This window comes from Rhineura floridana, chromosome 8 (assembly GCF_030035675.1).
Source record: "Rhineura floridana isolate rRhiFlo1 chromosome 8, rRhiFlo1.hap2, whole genome shotgun sequence".
Classification (NCBI taxonomy): domain Eukaryota; kingdom Metazoa; phylum Chordata; class Lepidosauria; order Squamata; family Rhineuridae; genus Rhineura; species Rhineura floridana.
Genome location: NC_084487.1, coordinates 471,682 through 490,350, shown reverse-complemented (window position 1 = coordinate 490,350; position 18,669 = coordinate 471,682). Strand labels below are relative to the sequence as shown.

The window sequence follows — 18,669 nt, the reverse complement described above, 5'->3', positions numbered from 1 at the left end:
TGATGCCCCCCCAAGACTGATAGTGTGGGCCCTCTGGGCTTTGAGCCGTTGAATGTCTTTCTGGGGGGCAGGCAAGGGGGAGGCCTCTTGTTGCCACATCCTGCATGGGTATTGGCAGAACCAAGGGAGGTCCTTGGCAGGGCAGGGCTGCCGGTGCCACCAGCCAGCCAGGTTCATCTCTGTCTGCAGAGGTGTCAGTGCTCTGCTGCCCACTGGCGGGCCTCGGGGCTGATGGGATGCCTGCTGGTGGTGGGCGAGGCTTGTCAAAAAATGCTGGTTTTGACTGGAATTGAGCACACATTCACAAGAGAGTGGAATCTGGCAATCTCTCCAAGTAGGAGAGCTTAAAAATACACACAGTCCCTGGAGGGTAGTTTTGAAATGTGCTTGACCACTATAAAGTTTTTTTAAAAGGTCCCTACGACCTCCAGCTACCTGTGAGGTGAAAAGTGTATTTGTGGGGCTTTGCTAATCTCACACAATGTGTTCCTTCGGGGCAAGCTGAGAGCCTCCTTCCCAGATAGCCACTCCGGTCCTTGGCTGGCCTGCAGTGGTGTCAGGAAACGTTTCCTGCATAGGATGGGTGTTGGCAGTAGGATCTTGGCAAACACTGGAGCCAGAAGGCAAGCAGAAGGCCTGTTTGCATGCAAGAAATACCGTGTAGGCAGGGGGGAAGCTGGGAGGGGGGGCTGCAGCAATGCCCAGGGGCAGGTGCTAGGCCGGTAAGCGGGAGCTTCAGACCTTGGAGCTGAGCCTCCAGGAGAAGGCAAAGACCTGCTGCCGCCACCACTTCTGAAGCAGAGAGGCCTGGTGGAGGGGAGATGGCCGATTGGGGGGCTAGAAGGGGCACAAGCACTTGGTCAGGGCTGTCAGGCAGGCAGGGTGCCAGAGCTGGGAGCCTTGCAGAGAGGGTTGAGGTCCTCATAGCTGAGCTTGGCCCAGGAGAGGAGAGCTCAAGGACTGTTTGGCTGCTCCCCAGGTGTGTGAACTGTGCCCTGGAGGCAAACACGGAGCAGGCACATAGGGGAGAAGCCTCAGCAAGACCCCTGCTCCCTGGCAGGCAGGCTTCTGATAGGCAGGGAGGCTTTTATGGGGGGGGGACTCCCTTGCAGGCCTGAAGTGGTAGCAGCTCAGCAAGAGCGACACTCCATCCCGGGGGCTTGGCACAGTGTCCGGCGAGGAGCTCAGTGTCTGCATAACCTTAGTGCTCGCTCTAACTCAAGCCCATGCTTGTTGCAGCCTTGGTCTTCTTAAAGAACCCCAAAGGGTGCTTGCTGTGTGAATAGAACTCAGATAGCGCCCTGGTATACACCACGGTTGCGGGGTCTGAGACAGGAGGTGAGACGACTAGAGCACCAGTGGCGGAAATCGTGTGCCGAAGACGACCGGACACTGGTTAGAGTGGCAATAGCTGCCTACCAGGTGGCAACAAAGGCAACAAAGAGGGAATTCTTTGCTGCCTCTATAGCGTCGGCAGAGTGTTGTCCCAGGAGGTTGTTCCAAGTGGTCCGAAGCCTGGTCGGTCCAGTTGCTCAGGAACCCATGGAGCATACTAAAGCCTCCTGCGACACATTTGCTAAACACTTTGCCGATAAAATCGAGCGTCTAAAGAGCATGATTCCGTGCGCCGTGCACACAGGAAGTGGGCCAGAGTCAGCCAGTTGCATTCCGGTCCGATGGGATCGGTTTCAGCCTCTCCTCGCTGATGAAGTGGACAAGGTGCTCTCTACTGTGAAGCCAACCACTTGTCTGCTTGATCCTTGCCCTTCATGACTCATCATGAGCTGTAAAGAGAGTCTGGGCGAAGGGATCAAGGCAGTGGTAAATGCATCCTTGGAAGAGGGTGCAATGCCATCAGCCCTCAAGGAGGCAGTGATAAAGCCCATCTTGAAAAAGTCCTGGGCTTTCGCCCAGTCTCTAATTTACCATTCTTGGGCAAGGTGATAGAGCGAGTGGTGGCCAAACAGTTACAGACACACTTGGATGAAGCGGATTATTTAGATCCATTCCAATCGGGCTTTAGGACTGGGCATGGAACTGAAACAGCCTTGGTCGCTCCGGTGGATGATATGAGGAGGGCGTTAGATAGGGGAGAACATACTTTCCTCGTCCTCCTGGATCTCTCAGCGGCTTTTGATACCGTTGACCACGGTATCCTGTTAAATCGCCTGAAGAGTTTGGGAATAGGGGGCACTGTTTTACAGTGGTTCCGTTCCTATCTCTCAGGCAGGTACCAACGAGTGGCATTGGGGGATGAGGTTTCAGACCCGTGGCCTCTTAATTGTGGTGTGCCACAGGGTTCTATCCTCTCCCCCATTCTATTTAACATCTATGTGAAGCCTCTAGGTGCCATCATCAGGAGTTTTGGGCTGCAGTGTCACCAGTATGCGGATGACACTCAGCTCTATCTCTCATTTAAATCCTCACCAGAGTTGGCTGTGAATACTATGTCCAAGTGCCTGGAGTCAGTAAGTGGATGGATGGGCGAGAACAGACTGAAGCTGAACCCTGACAAGACCGAAGTACTGCTCGTGGGTGACAAAAGAAGGTTGGGAGATATCGACTTGGTGCTTAATGGGGTGAGATTACCCCTGAAGGACCAGGTCCGCAGCCCAGGGGTCATCCGTGACTCCCAGCTGTCCATGGAGGCTCATTTCGGCAGTGAGCCGGGCAGCTTGGTATCAGTTGCATCTGATACGAAGGCTGCGACCCTACCTTCCTGCACATCAGCTCCCACGAGTGATACATGCCCTGGTCTCCTCTCGCTTAGACTACTGTAACGCGCTCTATGTGGGGTTACCCTTGAAAACAGTTCGGAAATTGCAGCTGGTACAGAATGCGGCAGCACGTTTGATCACACATTGTCGCCGCCGGGAGCATATTACCCCGGTTAAGAGATCTGCACTGGTTACCAGTTGTTTACCGGGCCCAATTCAAGGTGTTGGTTTTGACCTTTAAAACCCTATATGGTTCCGGCCCAGTTTATCAGAAGGACCGCCTCCAGCATCATCAATTATGCCGCATGACAAGATCAGCCACACAGGACCTTCTCTCGGTCCCACCAGTCAGAACAGCTAGGCTGGTGCGGACCAGAGAGAGGGCCTTCTCGGTTGTGGCCCCCACCCTCTGGAATTCTCTCCCTTTTGATCTCCGTCATGCCTCCTCCCTGATGGGTTTTCGCCGGGCCTTAAAAACCTGGCTATTCAGGCAGGCCTACAGAATCCTCGGGGTGGTTGAGTTTTTATAATGTATTAATTGATGTTTAGATTATTTTTGTACTGCTGATTATATATTGTATTTTATCTTGGTTGTTGTAAGTCGCCTAGAGTGTCCGTTAATTCGGACAGATAGGCGACTAACAAATAAAATTTATTATTATTATTATTATTATTATATGGGGAAATTGTGGTAGGGCTGTGGTAGCTATGGAAGAGCTGACTTGCTGCCTGGAGTCCTGAGCCCAGGAAGGTGCAAGTGCGGCTGATGCCCCCAGAGGCCCCAGAAGGCACATTGCAGCTCTGCCCCCCAAAAGGGAGGGTGTCCTTGGCTGTGCCTTGGCTCTGCTGCTGCCGCCCTTGGGGTGCAGGGGGTGGGAGAAGGGCCAACCTCCTCCGCTGGGCTGCTTTCTGTGGGGCATGAAGCTCCTGCCTGGAAGGTTCTTCCTCCTCCCCCCCCAGAGCCCCACCCAGGACAGCAGCAATCCTCACCTTGTGCAAACAACTCAGTGGAGAGGGTGGCTGGGAGGGGAGACGGGAGACGTGCTGTCCCTCCTGCCGCCTCTAGCAACCCCATGGCTGGGAGGGGCACTCCAGAGGCAGCCCTGCAGGACGACAAGGTACCCTCCTGCCCCAGGCAACTCTTGGGCCCCCAGCCGGGGGAGGAGGGGGGAGTCAGACCCACATGGAGAAGCCTGTGTGGCTCCAGCTCAACCCAGGGCTTGAATTTAGCCTGTGCCTCACGGCTGGCCTGGGCACAAGATGGGTGTAGCAGGTGGGCCCACTGGGCGGGGGTGGAGACCTGCCTCATCCGCTCTGCTATTGCTTGGCTGAAAGAAAATAATCTCCAGCCTCAAAGACTTCCTGGCTTCTGGGCCTGGCCTGGTATGGGTGGGGCAGGTCAGGGCTCGAGTGGCAGCAGCTGGTGAGTGGCAGCAGCTGGTGAGTGCCAGCCTTGTGCCTGTTACGCTTTATCTGTCTGACTTTGCCACTGACACTCAAACCGTCCCAAAGGGAGAGCATGGCAGGGGGTGTGGCATCAAGGCCCCAGCTGCTCTCCTCTGGCTTCAAGCAGCCTCTGGAGGAGCTGTGTAGCTTCCACCTTCGCACCCCCGAGAGCAATCCATCAGGAAGGGAGGAATGGCAGAACAGTCTGCCCTGGGGGGGGGCTGATTTGGCCCAGCAAAGGGCTCCTGGGCCACCCTGGATGCCAAGAGGAAGGTGCCCTCCAATGGCCTGTCCCCCCCACACACACACACCTAGTAGACACACCTGTATGCATGCATATAGAGCCATAAGCCGGACTGCTTGTCTACAGAGGAGCCTCTGCTCTGCTCTGCTGGGCTGGGAACTCCCCTTCTGCCTCCCTCCCTCCCTCCGCTCCAGAGGAGGAGGGTCTGGAGCAGCACTGCTGTGGGGCTCTTGCCTGCCCTGACAAAGGGCCTTGCCCCCTCAAGAGGAATAACTGGGGAGGGAGGGAGGCTGCCAGGGTCACTCCCACCCCATGCCAGCATACTGGCTGCAGGACCAAGGCCTGGTCCCATCCACCTCTGCTGGGCTGGGAATATCTGGCTCTCCAGAAACCTCCGCCCTTTGTGGTAGGGCGCATTCTGGTCCCAGGTGCTTCCACAAAGGGTCGGCGGGCAGGCCTTGGCTCGTGGGCTGCCCCCAGGCAGTGCAGGGGGGGGGACCATAATCAGTCTAAATGCACCTCGGAAGGTGGGGGGCACCTTCTAACAAACAACTTCCCCGCTCCCCATCCACTAGGTCTTGGCCTTGGCACGCATCTACCTGGCTGTCCTGTGTCTCAGGTGAGTGGCAAAAGAGCACAGGCTCAAAGCCCCAGCCTGGGGGCAGGGAGGGCAAGGGGGTCAGCCGAGGTCCCCGCTCCTTCTTCATCCCTTCTTCCAGAGAATCCCATCCCCTTCTCTCCCCCCCAAGCACAAGGGGGCTGGCAGGACGCCTTCTGCTCTTCTGCCTCGCTCTGGGGGGTGCAGAGAAGCCAGTGGGCAGCTCTACAGATGGGGTGGGGGTCCTCTGCTCTTGCAGAGTGGGAGGTGGGGGGTACATGCTGTTGCAGGCTGTGAGCTTTGCCTGGGCAGGCTGTGGTTGCCCGTCTGCCCACTAGAAGGGAAAGGGGCACTTGCAGAGTCTGCCCCCGCAGACCTTGGCATGGACCCTCCGCCCTCCCCCTTTCTCCCTCTGGAGCTGCCTGTGGGAAATGTGGCCCTGCCTGAACTCGCCGACTGGGCTGCCAACGGGACTGTCCCGGCTGCAAGACGGCTGGCAAGGGGGGCACTTTTTAGTGGGCCGAAGGGTTTGTGTGTGTCAGCAGGCCCTTTCCAAATCAGCCTCAGTGCTGTGAGCAGCAGCAGCAGCGGCAGCAGCCCACCTGGCTGCAGTGTGGTTCTGGGGCGGAATAGGAAGGCCATGGGGGCAGCTGGGGGAGGGGCCACTCGGTTCCCAGCAGGCCAGTGGCAGACCTGACATTGCCGTGGCGTTTGGGGACAAGAGTGAGCGGACTGTCCCCCCCCCCAAGTGCACCGCCACCATTTCCTCTTCTCTTGTGGTGCTGTGAGGGGGGTGCCTCTTTTGCCCCCACTTTGTGCCCAGAGGAATAGGGTGTGTGTGTAGGGGACACCTTTCCAAACCTGGCTGTGCTGCTGTCCCCCTTGTGTGCCATTCTGGCTTCACCAGGGCATGCCCGGCCAGCTGCTGGAAAGCCGTGCCTGTTTGCTGGGGTGAGAGCTGGAGAGAGAAGCCCCAGTCCAAGGGAGGGCCCAGCCCCCAACAGCTCAACTTGCCACAAGGGCCTTATCCATCAGTGGTGCAGTGGACAGATAGGCAGGCGGCAGGTGCAAGCCAGAGCCCTTGGAAAACGTGTGTGTGGGTCAGGGCCCTAAGTGGGTGCTTACGAAGAGCCCAGCTGACCTATGGCTGTGTTTGTCTTCCAGCCTGCTGGGCAGTGGTTCCGTTGTGGTCGTCTCCATCTTCCGGAGGAGATGCTGCCATGATCAGGTCTGCCAGGTGACTTTCAACCATTGTTGGGTTTGAAACAGGCGTTGATGCAACCCCACCCAGGACATTATTCCTCAGGAACCTTCTGGGAGCACCAGGGAGGTGGGGTGTGCATGTGAATCCTTCATGGCTGTGTGTCTGTGACGTCAAATGCACGGCAGGCCCAGGAACAAGGGCAGACACACAGCTCTAAAGGAGCCACAGAGCAGATGTTCTAAAAGGCCCACCCAGTTGCTTGCCTGTACACAATCCTGTCTTGGGTTTGCTAGAAAAACGAGGCAACAGCAACAGCAGAGAATCTGCTGGCCAGTTGGTCAGTGCCCTAAAAGAAGTGCTTGGCCATTGGTGTGGACAGGGAATAGCCTATCTCAGGGAGCTCTCGAAGCCATCTTGCTTCAGAGTTAAACTGGCCCGTGGACATTGCAGGCAAGACTGTGAGCCAGTCTGTGACTTGGCTTACTTCCACGAGCCATCTGGAGCTACCATTCTGATGTACCAGCAGAAGATACAAAGTCCATAATGCCAGCCTTGCTGGATCAGCTCATGGCTGCTCTCCGCCCTCCGTCTGTTTCCACCGCTGACCATCCAGACTCTTGTGAGCTGTGACCATGGTGGCTGTTCCGTTCCCTTCACTTTACCCTGTCACAGAACGGATGCTGGCCTTGGGGGAGCCAACTTCTCCCTACAGATGCAGCAACTGCCCTGAGATGGCTTACAAACAAGACCTCTGCAGTACATTGTTGTTATGTGCCTTCAAGTCAATTTTGACTTACCGCAACCCTATGAATCAGCAGTCTCCAGTAGCATCTGTTATAAACCACCCTGTTCTCTTGTAAGTTCAGGTCTGTGGCTTCCTTTATGGAATCAATCCGTCTCTTGTTTGGCCTTCCTCTTTTTCTACTCCCTTCTGTTTTTCCCAGCATTATTGTCTTTTCTGGTGAATCATGTCTTCTCATTATGTGTCCAAAGTATGATAGCCTCAGTTTCACCATTTTAGCTTTTAGTGATAGTTCTGGTTTAATTTGTTCTAACACCCAATTATTTGTCTTTTTCACAGTCCATGGTATGCGCAAAGCTCTCCTCCAACACCACATTTCAAATGAGTTGGTTTTTCTCTTACCCACTTTTTTAATTGTCCAACTTTCACATCCTTACCCAAAGTATGGGAATACCATGGTCTGAATTATCCTGACCTTAGTGTTCAGTGATACATCTTTGCATTTGAGGACCTTTTCTAGTTCTCTCACAGCTGCCCTCCCCAGTCCTAGCCTTCTTCTGATTTCTTGACTATTGTCTCCATTTTGGTTAATGATTGTGCCAAGGTATTGATAATCCTTGACAAGTTCAATGTCCTCGTTGTCAACTTTAAAGTTACATAAATCTTCTGTTGTCATTACTTTAGTCTTCATGACGTTCAGCTGTAGTCCTGCTTTTGTGCTTTCCTCTTTAACTTTCATCAGCATTTGTTTCAAATCATTACTTTTTTCCTACAGTACATTAGAAAATGGTAAATTTCATTACTCTTTTATTTATTTATTTATTACATTTGTATACCACCCCATAGCCAAAGCTCTCTGGGTGGTTTGCAACAATTAAAAACATTACAAACAAATATACAAATTTAAAAACACATTTTTAAAAAACAATTTCAAAAATGCCTCTAGCTGCTTCTCAAAACAGGAAATAATTATCCAACCCAAAACAAAGTGTGTCTTGGCAACCTGTCCAGCCATAAAGGAAGACACAGATTGATGAAGGTGAACCAAAACCTATGAGAAACAGGAATATAATTTTAAACGAGCAACAAAGTGCTGGTCTACAGGTACTACCAGTGCAATCGTCTGCACGTTTACTTAGATGTTAGGTCCCACTTCAAAGGGGCATAGCCTTGAACCAGAAAGCTCCCTCCTATGGAGGCAAGTCATTGGACACTGACTGGCCGCAGCTCTGCATAATTTTCAGATGGGGGACATTCCCAGCCCTACCTGGGGATCCCAGTGGGGACTGAAGTGGGGTCCTTCTGCATGCAAAGCAGATGGCCTGCCACTGAGCTGTGCCCCACCCCTGCAGGATTTTGACAGTCTTTCAGTGTTGCTGCTGCTGCTATTTAGTGTGGCAGGACCGACCCTGTGGAACTCCCTCCCTTTGAATATTGGGCAGGCGCCATCTCTGCTATCTTTTCGGAGCCTTTTGAAGACTTTCCTCTTTCAACAAGCCTTTTAAGTGGAGACCTGTCCCAGTCTGCATCTGTGTCAGAATTGTTTAATATGTTTTTTAATAATGTTTTTAACCCTTTTTTAAAGTTGTTTTTTTAAAAATGTTTTTAATGCTGTTTTGTTTTAATATATTTTAAGACCCGTTTTTATGATGTTTTAGAGTGTTTCAGTGCTTTGTTTGCCGCCCCGGGCTCCTGCTGGGAGGAAGGGCGGGATACAAATTAAATAAATAAATAAATAAATAAATAAATATCCTCATCATTAAATAAATAAATAAATGTCCTAGTTGGCCTCTGCCAAGCAAAGCTGGCCATTCTACTGAGTGCCCAAGTGTTGCCTGTTCTGTGGCCGCAGGGTTAGCTCATAAAGCAACAGGCTTCTGATGGTGGCGGATGGTGCCCATGGAACCACGAGAGAGAGATTCTGCCTCTGCAGGAGGGACCCAGGAGGCTGCTGCACCCATTCAGTGCTGCAGATGCCTGGTCCTCATCAGTCAAACGTGGGGCTGGCAGAGCTATCATTTCCATGGTAGGAGCTGAGGCTCAGTTCATCTGCCGATGCCAGGCACAGAGGCCTCCCCACCTTCATATCCTGTATCACGTTTGGCATCCAAGGACTCGGTTAATACTGCAGGGAATCAGAGGGGCCCTCAAGATAAGCGGAAGGTGCTGGTCCATCGTGAGATTTGCATTTGTCACGAACTCCTCACCCGTGTGTCCTCTCGGGCAGCCACCTGGGTCCACATTCCCCAGCTGCCATTTCCCAGTTTGGTTTCTGTCTGGAGAACAGAGGGAGGGGTTGGGGGAGGGAAGAGGGAGTTGCTTGTCCATGGGGGGCCAGTTGTGTTGACCCCTTGCTTTCCCTCCAGCTCCGCCCCCTCTTCCTTCTTTCTCTGGCGGATCTCCTGGGTGCCCTGACCCTGATCTCTACAGCAGCCATCCAACTCGTTCCTGCCCACCTCTTCATCCTGGTGTACGAGGCCTGTCCCTACGTGCTGATGCTTGGCATGGTAAGGCTGCCCCTTCTTCCCATGGTGGTGCTGGGGAAGTGGGCATGGGGGCCCACTGTTCCTGACCCCTGTTGGCTACAGCTGCAGCGGCTCGAGCTCTTGCCCTTGCAGCCTTCTGAGGCTGGAGCCAGCTTAGTCAGCAGCAGTGGGAAACAGCTCATCCTCTCTCAGTTTGGGCAAAGGCTGGAGGGAGCCGACATGCTTGGGCCTTCCTTCTCTCTCATCTTTGGCCCGACCCAAGGAAGGGCTGCTCCCCCAAGCAGTTCTCCCTGGGCATGGCTGTGGAGACCCTGCAGGGCAGCACTGAGGCCTTGACCTTCTTCCCAGGCTGAGGGGGGCAGGGTGGGCTTATGGTAGCCAGGCCAGGGCCCCTCATGGTCGAGTGTCACTGCCACAGGCTGGGAGATGGAGACAGGGAAACATTTGCTGTTGGTTGCGGATCCTTATCTCCCCCCACCCCGCAAGAGCAGAAGGATGGCCTTGCAGGGTCAGTCAAAGGGTCGCACTTCATCAGCATTTAGTAGCCAGCCCAGTTGCCTCTGGGAAGTAGCTTGCCTGCCGTGTGCCTCTGTCTCGCAGTCTGTCTCTTTTGCTGCCTCTGACCATGGTGATGCCATTCAGTGGTTGTGGCTGGCAAAGGCAGCTGCTCCAAGCCTACCCCCATTCCTCTAATGGCCCTATCCAAGGGCATCTGGACCAGAGAGACCTCCCGCCACATCCTGCTGCAGCGAATCATGTAAGTTGCATAGTCAGTGACTGCTGTGAGGCGGGTCAAGGGCAGGGGGGGTCAAGGGCAGGGGACCCTTTGCCTTGCTCCAGAGCCTGGTGCCCTCCTTGTCCGCCTTCTGTCACGTGTGTCACGATGCTCAGCAGATGCCCTCGTGCTGCTTTCTGTCCTGCAGATGTTCTATGCCATTTCTTTGCTGATGGTCCTTGTCTACGCCTATGAGATGAACCAGACTGTCAGAGGATGGAGAGCGGCCCCCTTCTCAACCCTGCAGGTAGGCAGGGCCCAGGGGCGATGCTTCACCCCTGAAAGCCCCTCCAGTTCATGGCCCTCCTAAGATTGCTTGCAGCCTGCTCCTTTGCGCCACACCCATGCAAACACTGATTCCTTGGCTTGTACAGGCAGTTGTGATGGGAGATTTATTCCTGGAAAAGTTGGTGTGCGCAGGCTGAGCTTTTGTCCATGGGAGCTTTTGTCTTCGTGGTTGGTAAAGGTCCAGCTTGGGGGTCTAGCTAAGAATTTGGAGGCTTCAGCCGTGAGACTACTTCAGTCTGCCAAGATCAGCTTTCTTCGAGGTGATGCCCTCCAGATATTTTGAACTACAGCAACCATGCTGGCCGGGGCTGATGGGAGTTGTAGACCAACACCAGGAAGGCACCATCTTGGGGAAGGCTGTGCCAAGGGCTGCTGGCTAGTTTTGGAGTGAGAGTGTTCACAAGTGCCTGGACCGCTTGTGTCAGGGCCCAGGTCTGATGCAGCTATTGGGGCCAGCCTGTTCAGGGCGGTGGTGGAAGTGGCTCCATAGGAGTCAGCATCAGCCTGGACAATGAATGGGGAGGAGTTTGTGCTTCACCCACGCAGGGAGCACTTAGGGCCAGGAGGGGCCTGTCAGTGTCCAGGTGATATGGCTGTGAAGTGCTTCTGCTTGAGTGCCAGACACTGGAGGAGGCTTGGCCCAGCAGCTGCTCTCATGAGGTTCACATCTGGAGAAGCTGCCAGCAGGGGAAATGATGACTTGGAAGAAGTCTTGTTTTTAAAGTTGTCTCTCTTTTACTGTCCTTTCTGGGGATTGTCCTTTCTGATCTGCTTCCCCCATCCTCCAAGGAGAGCAGCCGGTGCAGTGAGAGGCTCCAGCAGGCTCTGCCCAGCATCTTGGCCTGGTAGGTGCAGCCCAGGGCTTCCTGCTGGGGGCGGGGGGCTGGCTTGTCGGTCTTTGTTCCCTGGTGCTGGGAGGGGGCTGTTAAGCAAGAGGCCACATCCTGCCCTGCCTGGGCCTCCCCGCTCTGGGTCAGTGCCCTATTGGTCCTTGGAGGCCATCCAAGAGGAAGAAGCCTCTCAGTCTTCCTCTCTGTCTGAACCATCTTGTTCCACCACATCCCTCCCACTGTCTTTTTCCACACACCCAAAAGGCTGCTCCCTTTCCTGGTCTTTGTGGTCCTGCTGGTGCTGCGAGGCACATCCTTGAGAGATGTTGTGCCACGGCCCTTGCCCCCCATAGGGCCACAGGCCAGTAACCGCTCACAAGGAGCTTCTGGCCTCTACTGCTCCAGGTAGGCTGCCTTCTTTCCATTGGTTTGAGGGGGGAGGGGGGATTTTGCAGGGCAGTGACTGGGGGGAGGGAGAAGGCAGTGGGTTTTCGTGTGTGTGTGTTTGTGGGTCAGCTGGCTAGAAGTGTTTCTGTCCCATGAAGGGCCAGTGGTTTGATGCCTCTGTTCTTATCTTCTCCCTTCCTTCCAGCTGCTTGATTCTCATCCACCATGCCCAGGACATCTGCTACCAGGTACAAGTCCTCCCAGTGCTCCCTTGGATAGAACATCATCTGTTTCCTCTCCCCATTTGCCCCGGGGGGGGGCTCTCTTAGACCTCTGAGTGGCAGAAGCAGGTTTCTGTTGTAACAAAACCAGCCCCCTCAATGAGCCCCACTGGAGGACCAGAAGACTGTCCAAAATGCTGCCTCCTTCATTTCCCAATCTGGTAGTTACACTGCCTAGATCTTGGCACATGGCCAGCCTCATAGCGTAGCAGCCCGCACCTTGCCACTAACTAGTGCTGAGCCCAGCAGATGAGGCTTCCTGAAAGTTTTGTTGAATGTGGTGTTTTGTTTCCCTTCCGTTAATAAGCCTCTGTCCAGCAATCCTCCTGACACCTTCTCAGTGCGCTGCTGGTGAGAGAGTCTGAGGCTCACCACCCTCCCAAGAGACATAATTCTGGGGAGACTGTCTCCCTGGATAGCTGAGTCCCAGCAGGACTTGGCAAGGGGTTCCCAGGGGTTCTAAAGGCTCTTCCGTGAGCATCTGCAAAAGGGCCACATGGCCTGTCTCGGTGGGAGGCTGACCTGTGAGCCCTGCTGCTACTCTGGAGCTTGGACTCCTAAATGAGGATCTCTTCACTTCTCCTCCCAGTACACAGGCAGAAAGGACTCTGGCAAAGAAAGCAAGGTCTTCTTCCTCATGTTTGTGTCCCTGGTTCTAGCTGGCTGCACAGTAAGTTGTGTGTGTGTGTGTGTGGGCCCTGTGGGATCTCTTGACCTCTGCTCAAAAATATATTCTTGGAGATCAGAGCCGGGGGTGGGGGCTGCCTGAAGTACTTTCACAACTGGAACAGGCAATTGTGGTCTGGATGGATCCAGCCATTGGGGTGGCTCCAAAATTATATGAAATTCTGCATTGAGAAACTGAATTCCAGACCCCCAGATGGATTCTGCAAATTGAGGGACCTACACTTATGTATCTTGCATACTTTCGTTTCCATTTTCTGAACTAAAAGCAAGCCTCTTATCCTTCTTGCCGTCAGAAGTTCTCAACTCTTCATCAGCGTCAGTGACTTCCCTAGGGGAAGGCCTCTGGCTGGCAATTTGGTATTTTAACAAGGAAAGTTCTTTGAGTCTGCTGAACCCTGCTGGCAGGACAAAATCCTGTTATGTGGACATCTTGCTGTGGGCTGAGGGGTTTAACTCTAGAGGCTGATTGCTCAGAGGAAGGGAGCGGGGGAGGCCCCAAAATGCCAGTAAAGAAGAATTGCTTATTGAAGGATCCAAATGGATTTATTAAAAAGAGGAATAGAGCCCAACGCGTTTCAGCCACGTAGGGATTGGCCTTCATCAGGGGCTAAAAATTAAAACATACAGAGATACATTCAGTGATTCATTCACATCAACTTATATAGTACAATGTAATACCAAATGGCATCTGGGGAAAAAACAGACATAATACTCACATACCGAATATAAAGTGTGTCTCTGGAATCGTATTGTAGGCAAAATATACAATCAGTACAAATAGTCTTTATGCCAATTCTATGCAATGTAAGATTAACCATATAGCAGCTATAGCTGAAAGCGTGGAATTATATACGCTCATTCAATTGCCTGTTAGCTCTGGGACAGAGGAGGCTGCGTTTCTGCACTGAGAACAAAACAAACATGCAGGCACAGAATTAAAGCCGATTCTTAGGTGCACTGAACTGCAAAGCACAGAAGGTCGGAGATTTCTTTGGTAGGACCATGTCTAGTCACCCCAGAAGGAGCATCAGGCACTGTGGGTGGGTGTTAGGAGTAGCTGCCTGAACTGTAGCCGTGGCCACATTGGCAGATGGAGGTGTCTTGTCTCACTACTACACTTACTTAGTTTCATGTTAAGCAACATCCTGGCCTCCCTCTGACCTTCCAAACAAAAGCCACAAAGGACAGTTTGATTATCTTAATAATCAATTGCAATAGCTCAGAATTTTATTATTTTTATAAGATTCAATTTGGGGTTTTTGTAATCAGCAGAAATCTTTCTTTTACTGTTTTATTAAATGAATGCCTTAAATACTAGGGCCGTTATTTGGCTAGTCAATTGACCTGGTCTTTTTGGCAGTTGAATGGACATCCAAAATGGACCTGGACTGCCTTCGAGTCGATTCCGACTTATGGCGACCCTGTGAAGAGGGTGTTCATGGTGAGCGGTGTTCAGAGGGGGTTTGCCATTGCCTCCTCTGAGGCCGAGAGGCAGTGACTGGCCCAAGGGCACCCAGGGAGCTTCATGGCTGTGTGGGGATTCGAACCCTGGTCTCCCAAGTCGTACTCCAACACCACAGTGGCTCTAAAGGGGTAATAATTTAGCCCCCAACACAGCCTTGGCTGGCAAAATCACACAGAGATGTGGGTAGCAGGAATACTGTGTGGCTGCCCTTTTCATTTACAATTTACGACTCTTATTTACACAGATAACAGATCTATCTTTCTCCAAAGGGGTTAAAATGTATGTGTATGTGTGTGGTTTTGGGGGAACATGCATTCTTCCATGTTTTTGGGGTGTGCTCAGTCCTGACATACCCTGACATCCCCAAAGTTGGCAGGTGGCAAAAGGGCAGGATAGCTTACTGGTGGTGTTCTCCCCCTCACCCAGTCTCTGGCCTGGAGCTAAAGTTGCAGGTCCCTTCAGTGCCACGCAAAGACTTTTATCTTCTTTTTTAAAAAACCTTTTTAAAACTTCTGCTGAATCGGGCTTTCTTCTGCCTCTTTGACGCTTCTGCGCTTTTATTTTTGCTGGTGTTTCAATCATGCTGGCGTTTGTTGCTGTTGTGATGTACTGTTTTAATTGTTCGCACTGAGGGAAGTCTGGGATATACTGTACATTTACATACATAAATTTCACAAAGAAATGTAGTTTGGAAAAAATAGCACCAATGTGCCCCCCCCCCAAATAAAATGCCTGACTTTTCTGACTGCTTCCTTCCATGCCATTAATTGCTGCCTCCTTCTCCCCACCTCTCCTCCCAAAACACAACCTGCCCAGGTCCTCTACTGCAGGGTGAGGGGTCAGTGCCGCAGGCAGAGTGGTGGCGCGAATCACCAGCCAACTCTGGAGAACTGCAGCTGTGCCAGCAGAAGCTGCATTGCCTGCTACTTCCAGCTGGTCTTTGTGGTCTGCTGGATGCCAGGTAGGTGCCCTTGTAGCCACTAGGAGGCACTCTGCAGCTGGCCCATCTCTCATCCCTTTGACAGGCTCTCTAGTTGCCACCTCCCCTGTGAGGAAGGACCACTGACAGATGCCTTTGGTGTAATTTATCACCAACCATGTTTTAATACCTGCATCTGAACATGTGGAAAGGCAAACTTCAGGCATCTTAAAAGATGAAAGAGCTAGACCTGGAAAAGGCGTAAATGGGAGATGACCCCCCTTCCCAGATGCCTCACATGTATTTAGGCAAACAGCAGCTCAGTGCCTCCTGTGCATGGATCATGGGCAACAGGAGCTTTCCTTGCAGACAAAAACTTTTTAAAGGGGAGAGGGCTTGGAGAGTTTGCTGTGTTACAATCTGCTGCAGTCCAGTCCCATCTACAACCCAGGTGGGTGTCCACTTGGTCACTGAAGGCAAAAAGGCAGCCTTGATCACAAGCAGAGAGCAGTGATTCATCCACATTTAAAAAAGGGGGGGAAGATGACTCACAACAAGCGCAGCTTGCATGGCGCCTCCTTGAGGTAAAAAGGTGGAGGTCATCCAACAAAGCTCAAAAAAAGAGGGGAGGGAGCCCCAGAATGACAAAAAAGGATGTGTGGAAATGTCAAAATGGTTTATTTACACACATATATCTTAAAAAGTCTTTGTAAAAAGCCCAATGCCTTTCGGCTATCAGTGTGCAGCCTTCATCGGGGCAATTACAGATTATCTCGATAAGATTCTTTTCAAAGTATTCTCCAGATTATCGAGATAATCTGTAATTGCCCCTGATGAAGGCTGCACACTGATAGCCGAAAGGCGTTGGGCTTTTTACAAAAACTTTTAAAGATATATGTGTGTAAATAAACCATTTTGACATTTCCACACGTCCGTTTTTGTCATTCTGGGGCTCCCTCCCCTCTTTTTTCGAGTGGGGCCTCCTTGACCAGGAAAGAGTGACCAGCCTCTCCTCCTTTGCCTACAGCCTTCCTCCTCTGCATCCTGTCTTTCACCAGCCTGCAGCCCGCCTCCCTCTTCCCCCTCTACATGGCCGTGGTGAGTGATTATGGGCACTCGTAAGGGGTGGGCTGGGGGAAGTGGTGGGACCAAGGCCTGAAGCGAATGTATTTAACTGGCATCAGCTTGGAATCTGCTGTTTGCCCACACTGCTCTCAAAGGGAGGGAGAGACATATCCAACCCTATCGGAAGCCTCTGTGGGTGACCCTCCCATGTCCCTGGCCAAGCAAGGCCGAGGGCAGCATTGGGGAGAGAGGGCAGAGACCAAGGAGTCCAAGACAGGTGGGATTTTCTTTAAAAAGGAAATTCTAAAAGCGCAATGGTAAGCATTCCAACAAGGAAAAAAGGGGAGAAACAGCAGAAGTCAATGTGGCTTCACAAAAAGCGTAGAGATGACCTGAAAACAAAAAGGACACATACCGGAAGTGGAAAGAAGGCCAGGCCACAAAGGAAGAGTACAGGCAGGTATCACGGAATTGCAGGGATGGTGTCAGGAAGGCTAAAGCTGAGAATGAGCTGAGGCTAGCGAGGGATGCTAAAAGCAACAAAAAAGCTTTCTTCAGGTACATCCATAGTAAAAGACAGAGAAAGGAGATGGTGGTACAGCTACTCAATGAGGATGGCAAAATGATAACAGATGACAAAGGAAAGGCAGAAGTGGTCAATTCCTACTTTGTCTCAGTCTTCTCCCAAGATGGTCTATGACCCTCCTTGGAAACATGAAGGGGCAGGATTGGAGCTTGAGATTGATAGACAAACAGTCAAGGAATACCTAATCACTTTGAACAAGTGCAAATCGGCAGGGCCCGATAAACTGCATCCTAGAATATTGAAGGAACTGGCTGAAGAACTCTCGGAACTGCTCTCTATTATCTTTGCGAAATCATGGAGGACTGGTGAAGTGCCGGATGATTGGAGGAGGGCTAATGTTGTCCCTATCTTCAAAAATGGCACAAATGAGGAACCTGGTAACTGCAGACCAGTCAGTCTGGAGCAGATTCTAAAGCAGTCAATCTGTAAGCACCTTGAAAACAATGCAGTGATTACTAGAAGCTAACATGAAGCTAGAAGCTACATTGGCTTCTTCTGCTATTTCCCCCCTTTTTTCCTTGTTGGAATTGCTTGCCATTGCGCTTTTAGAATTTCCTTTTTTAGAAACTCCCACCCATCTTCGACTCCTTTTCTCATTAGGGTTGCTTGCCATGGAACTCTACGTACAGTTGTTTTGAGTTTATTAAAATCAGCTTTCCTGAAGTCCAAGGTGTGCGTATGGCTACTCTCAGCTTTTGCTTCTGTTAAAATCAAGAATTCAAGTATGGTGTGGTCACTTTCCCCCAGAGTTCCCGTAACTGCCACTTCATCCACCATATCATCTCTACTGGTTAGAATCAAGTCAAGGACAGCTGATCCTCTGGTTGCTTCCTCCACTTTCTGTAGGAGAAAGTTATCAGCAACACAAGTCGGGAATTTCTTGGAGAGTCCATGTTTGGCAGTATTGTCCCCCAACAGATATCAGGGTAATTGAAATCCCCCATTACTACTACATTATACCTCCTGTAAACACTGGCAATTTGCTTTTCAAAAGTTTCATCCTTGATTTGGGTGATCAGTAGGCAGCTCCAACCACCATATTCCTTTTATTCCTTGCCTCATTTATTTTAATCCAGATACTCTTGGTGGGGCTACAGAGTTCACCCTCCTGTATTTCTGTGCAGGGATATATATTTTTAACATATTGTGCAACTCTGCCTCCCTTTCTATTCCTTCCGTTCTTTTTGAACAAGTTATATTCTTCAGTCGCTGTATTCCAGTCATGGGAGTCATCCCACCAAGTTTCAGTTACACCTAACAAGTCGTATTTACTCTCCTGTATTAAGAGTTCAAGTTCGTCCTGCTTGTTTCCCATGCTCTGCGCATTAGTATACAGACATTGAAGACCATGTGATTTATGGCCTGTCTTCCATCCTACATTTTTACGAGGCTATTACTGGGCTCCATTAGAGCCGCTTTCTCAGTTCCTCTTGCTATGTGTAAGCCTTTTGCTACTACCAAGTTTACATCTCCCTCCCCTTTAGGCTTCAGTTTAAAGCTCTCCTAATGAAGTTCTCCCGGCTGTGGCCAAACACATTCTTCCCAGACCTTGTGAGATGCAACCCATCACTTGCCAGCAGTCCATCTTTCCAGGAAGTGTAGCTCATGGTCCCAGAATCCAAATCTCTTGCATCGGCACCACCTTCATAGCCAGTCATTCACCTGGAGTATTTTTCTTTCCCTTTCTACTCCTCTTCTAAGTACTGGAAAGATGATTGAGAAAACTATCTAGGCCCCAAAGCCCCCTTCACAGAACTTCAAAGTCTGATGTGATTTCTTCGTAGCTCCCCTTGGCAGTATCACATGGATGAGAAGGAATATGTATCAGTGGTCTTTATGAGTGTTGGCAACCCTTGTCACATCTGTAATCCGTCTTCCAAGGAGACAGCATACCTGGCCATAGATCTTCTCAGCATAGGAATGAATGAATGAATGAATGAATGGATTTA

The 18,669-nt window shown here is 51.5% G+C and overlaps 1 protein-coding gene across 5 annotated transcripts in view; it reads left to right on the top strand.

Moving 5' to 3' along the window:
• Positions 1–4,656: 4,656 nt before the first annotated feature.
• LOC133390068 (uncharacterized) overlaps positions 4,657–18,669 on the top strand; it is a 31,961-nt gene continuing 17,948 nt past the window's right edge. For 3 of the 5 annotated variants that reach the window (XM_061637935.1, XM_061637939.1, XM_061637938.1), the window contains exons 1-10: positions 4,657–5,026; positions 6,170–6,242; positions 9,318–9,458; positions 10,361–10,459; positions 11,290–11,345; positions 11,595–11,735; positions 11,923–11,965; positions 12,588–12,668; positions 14,967–15,111; positions 16,097–16,167. In XM_061637935.1, coding sequence (XP_061493919.1) covers positions 9,447–9,458; positions 10,361–10,459; positions 11,290–11,345; positions 11,595–11,735; positions 11,923–11,965; positions 12,588–12,668; positions 14,967–15,111; positions 16,097–16,167 — 648 coding nt within the window. In that variant the 5' untranslated portion in view covers positions 4,657–5,026; positions 6,170–6,242; positions 9,318–9,446. The remainder of the gene's footprint in view (positions 5,027–6,169; positions 6,243–9,317; positions 9,459–10,360; positions 10,460–11,289; positions 11,346–11,594; positions 11,736–11,922; positions 11,966–12,587; positions 12,669–14,966; positions 15,112–16,096; positions 16,168–18,669) is intronic. The other 2 variants (XM_061637936.1, XM_061637940.1) reach the window with 2 other exon arrangements.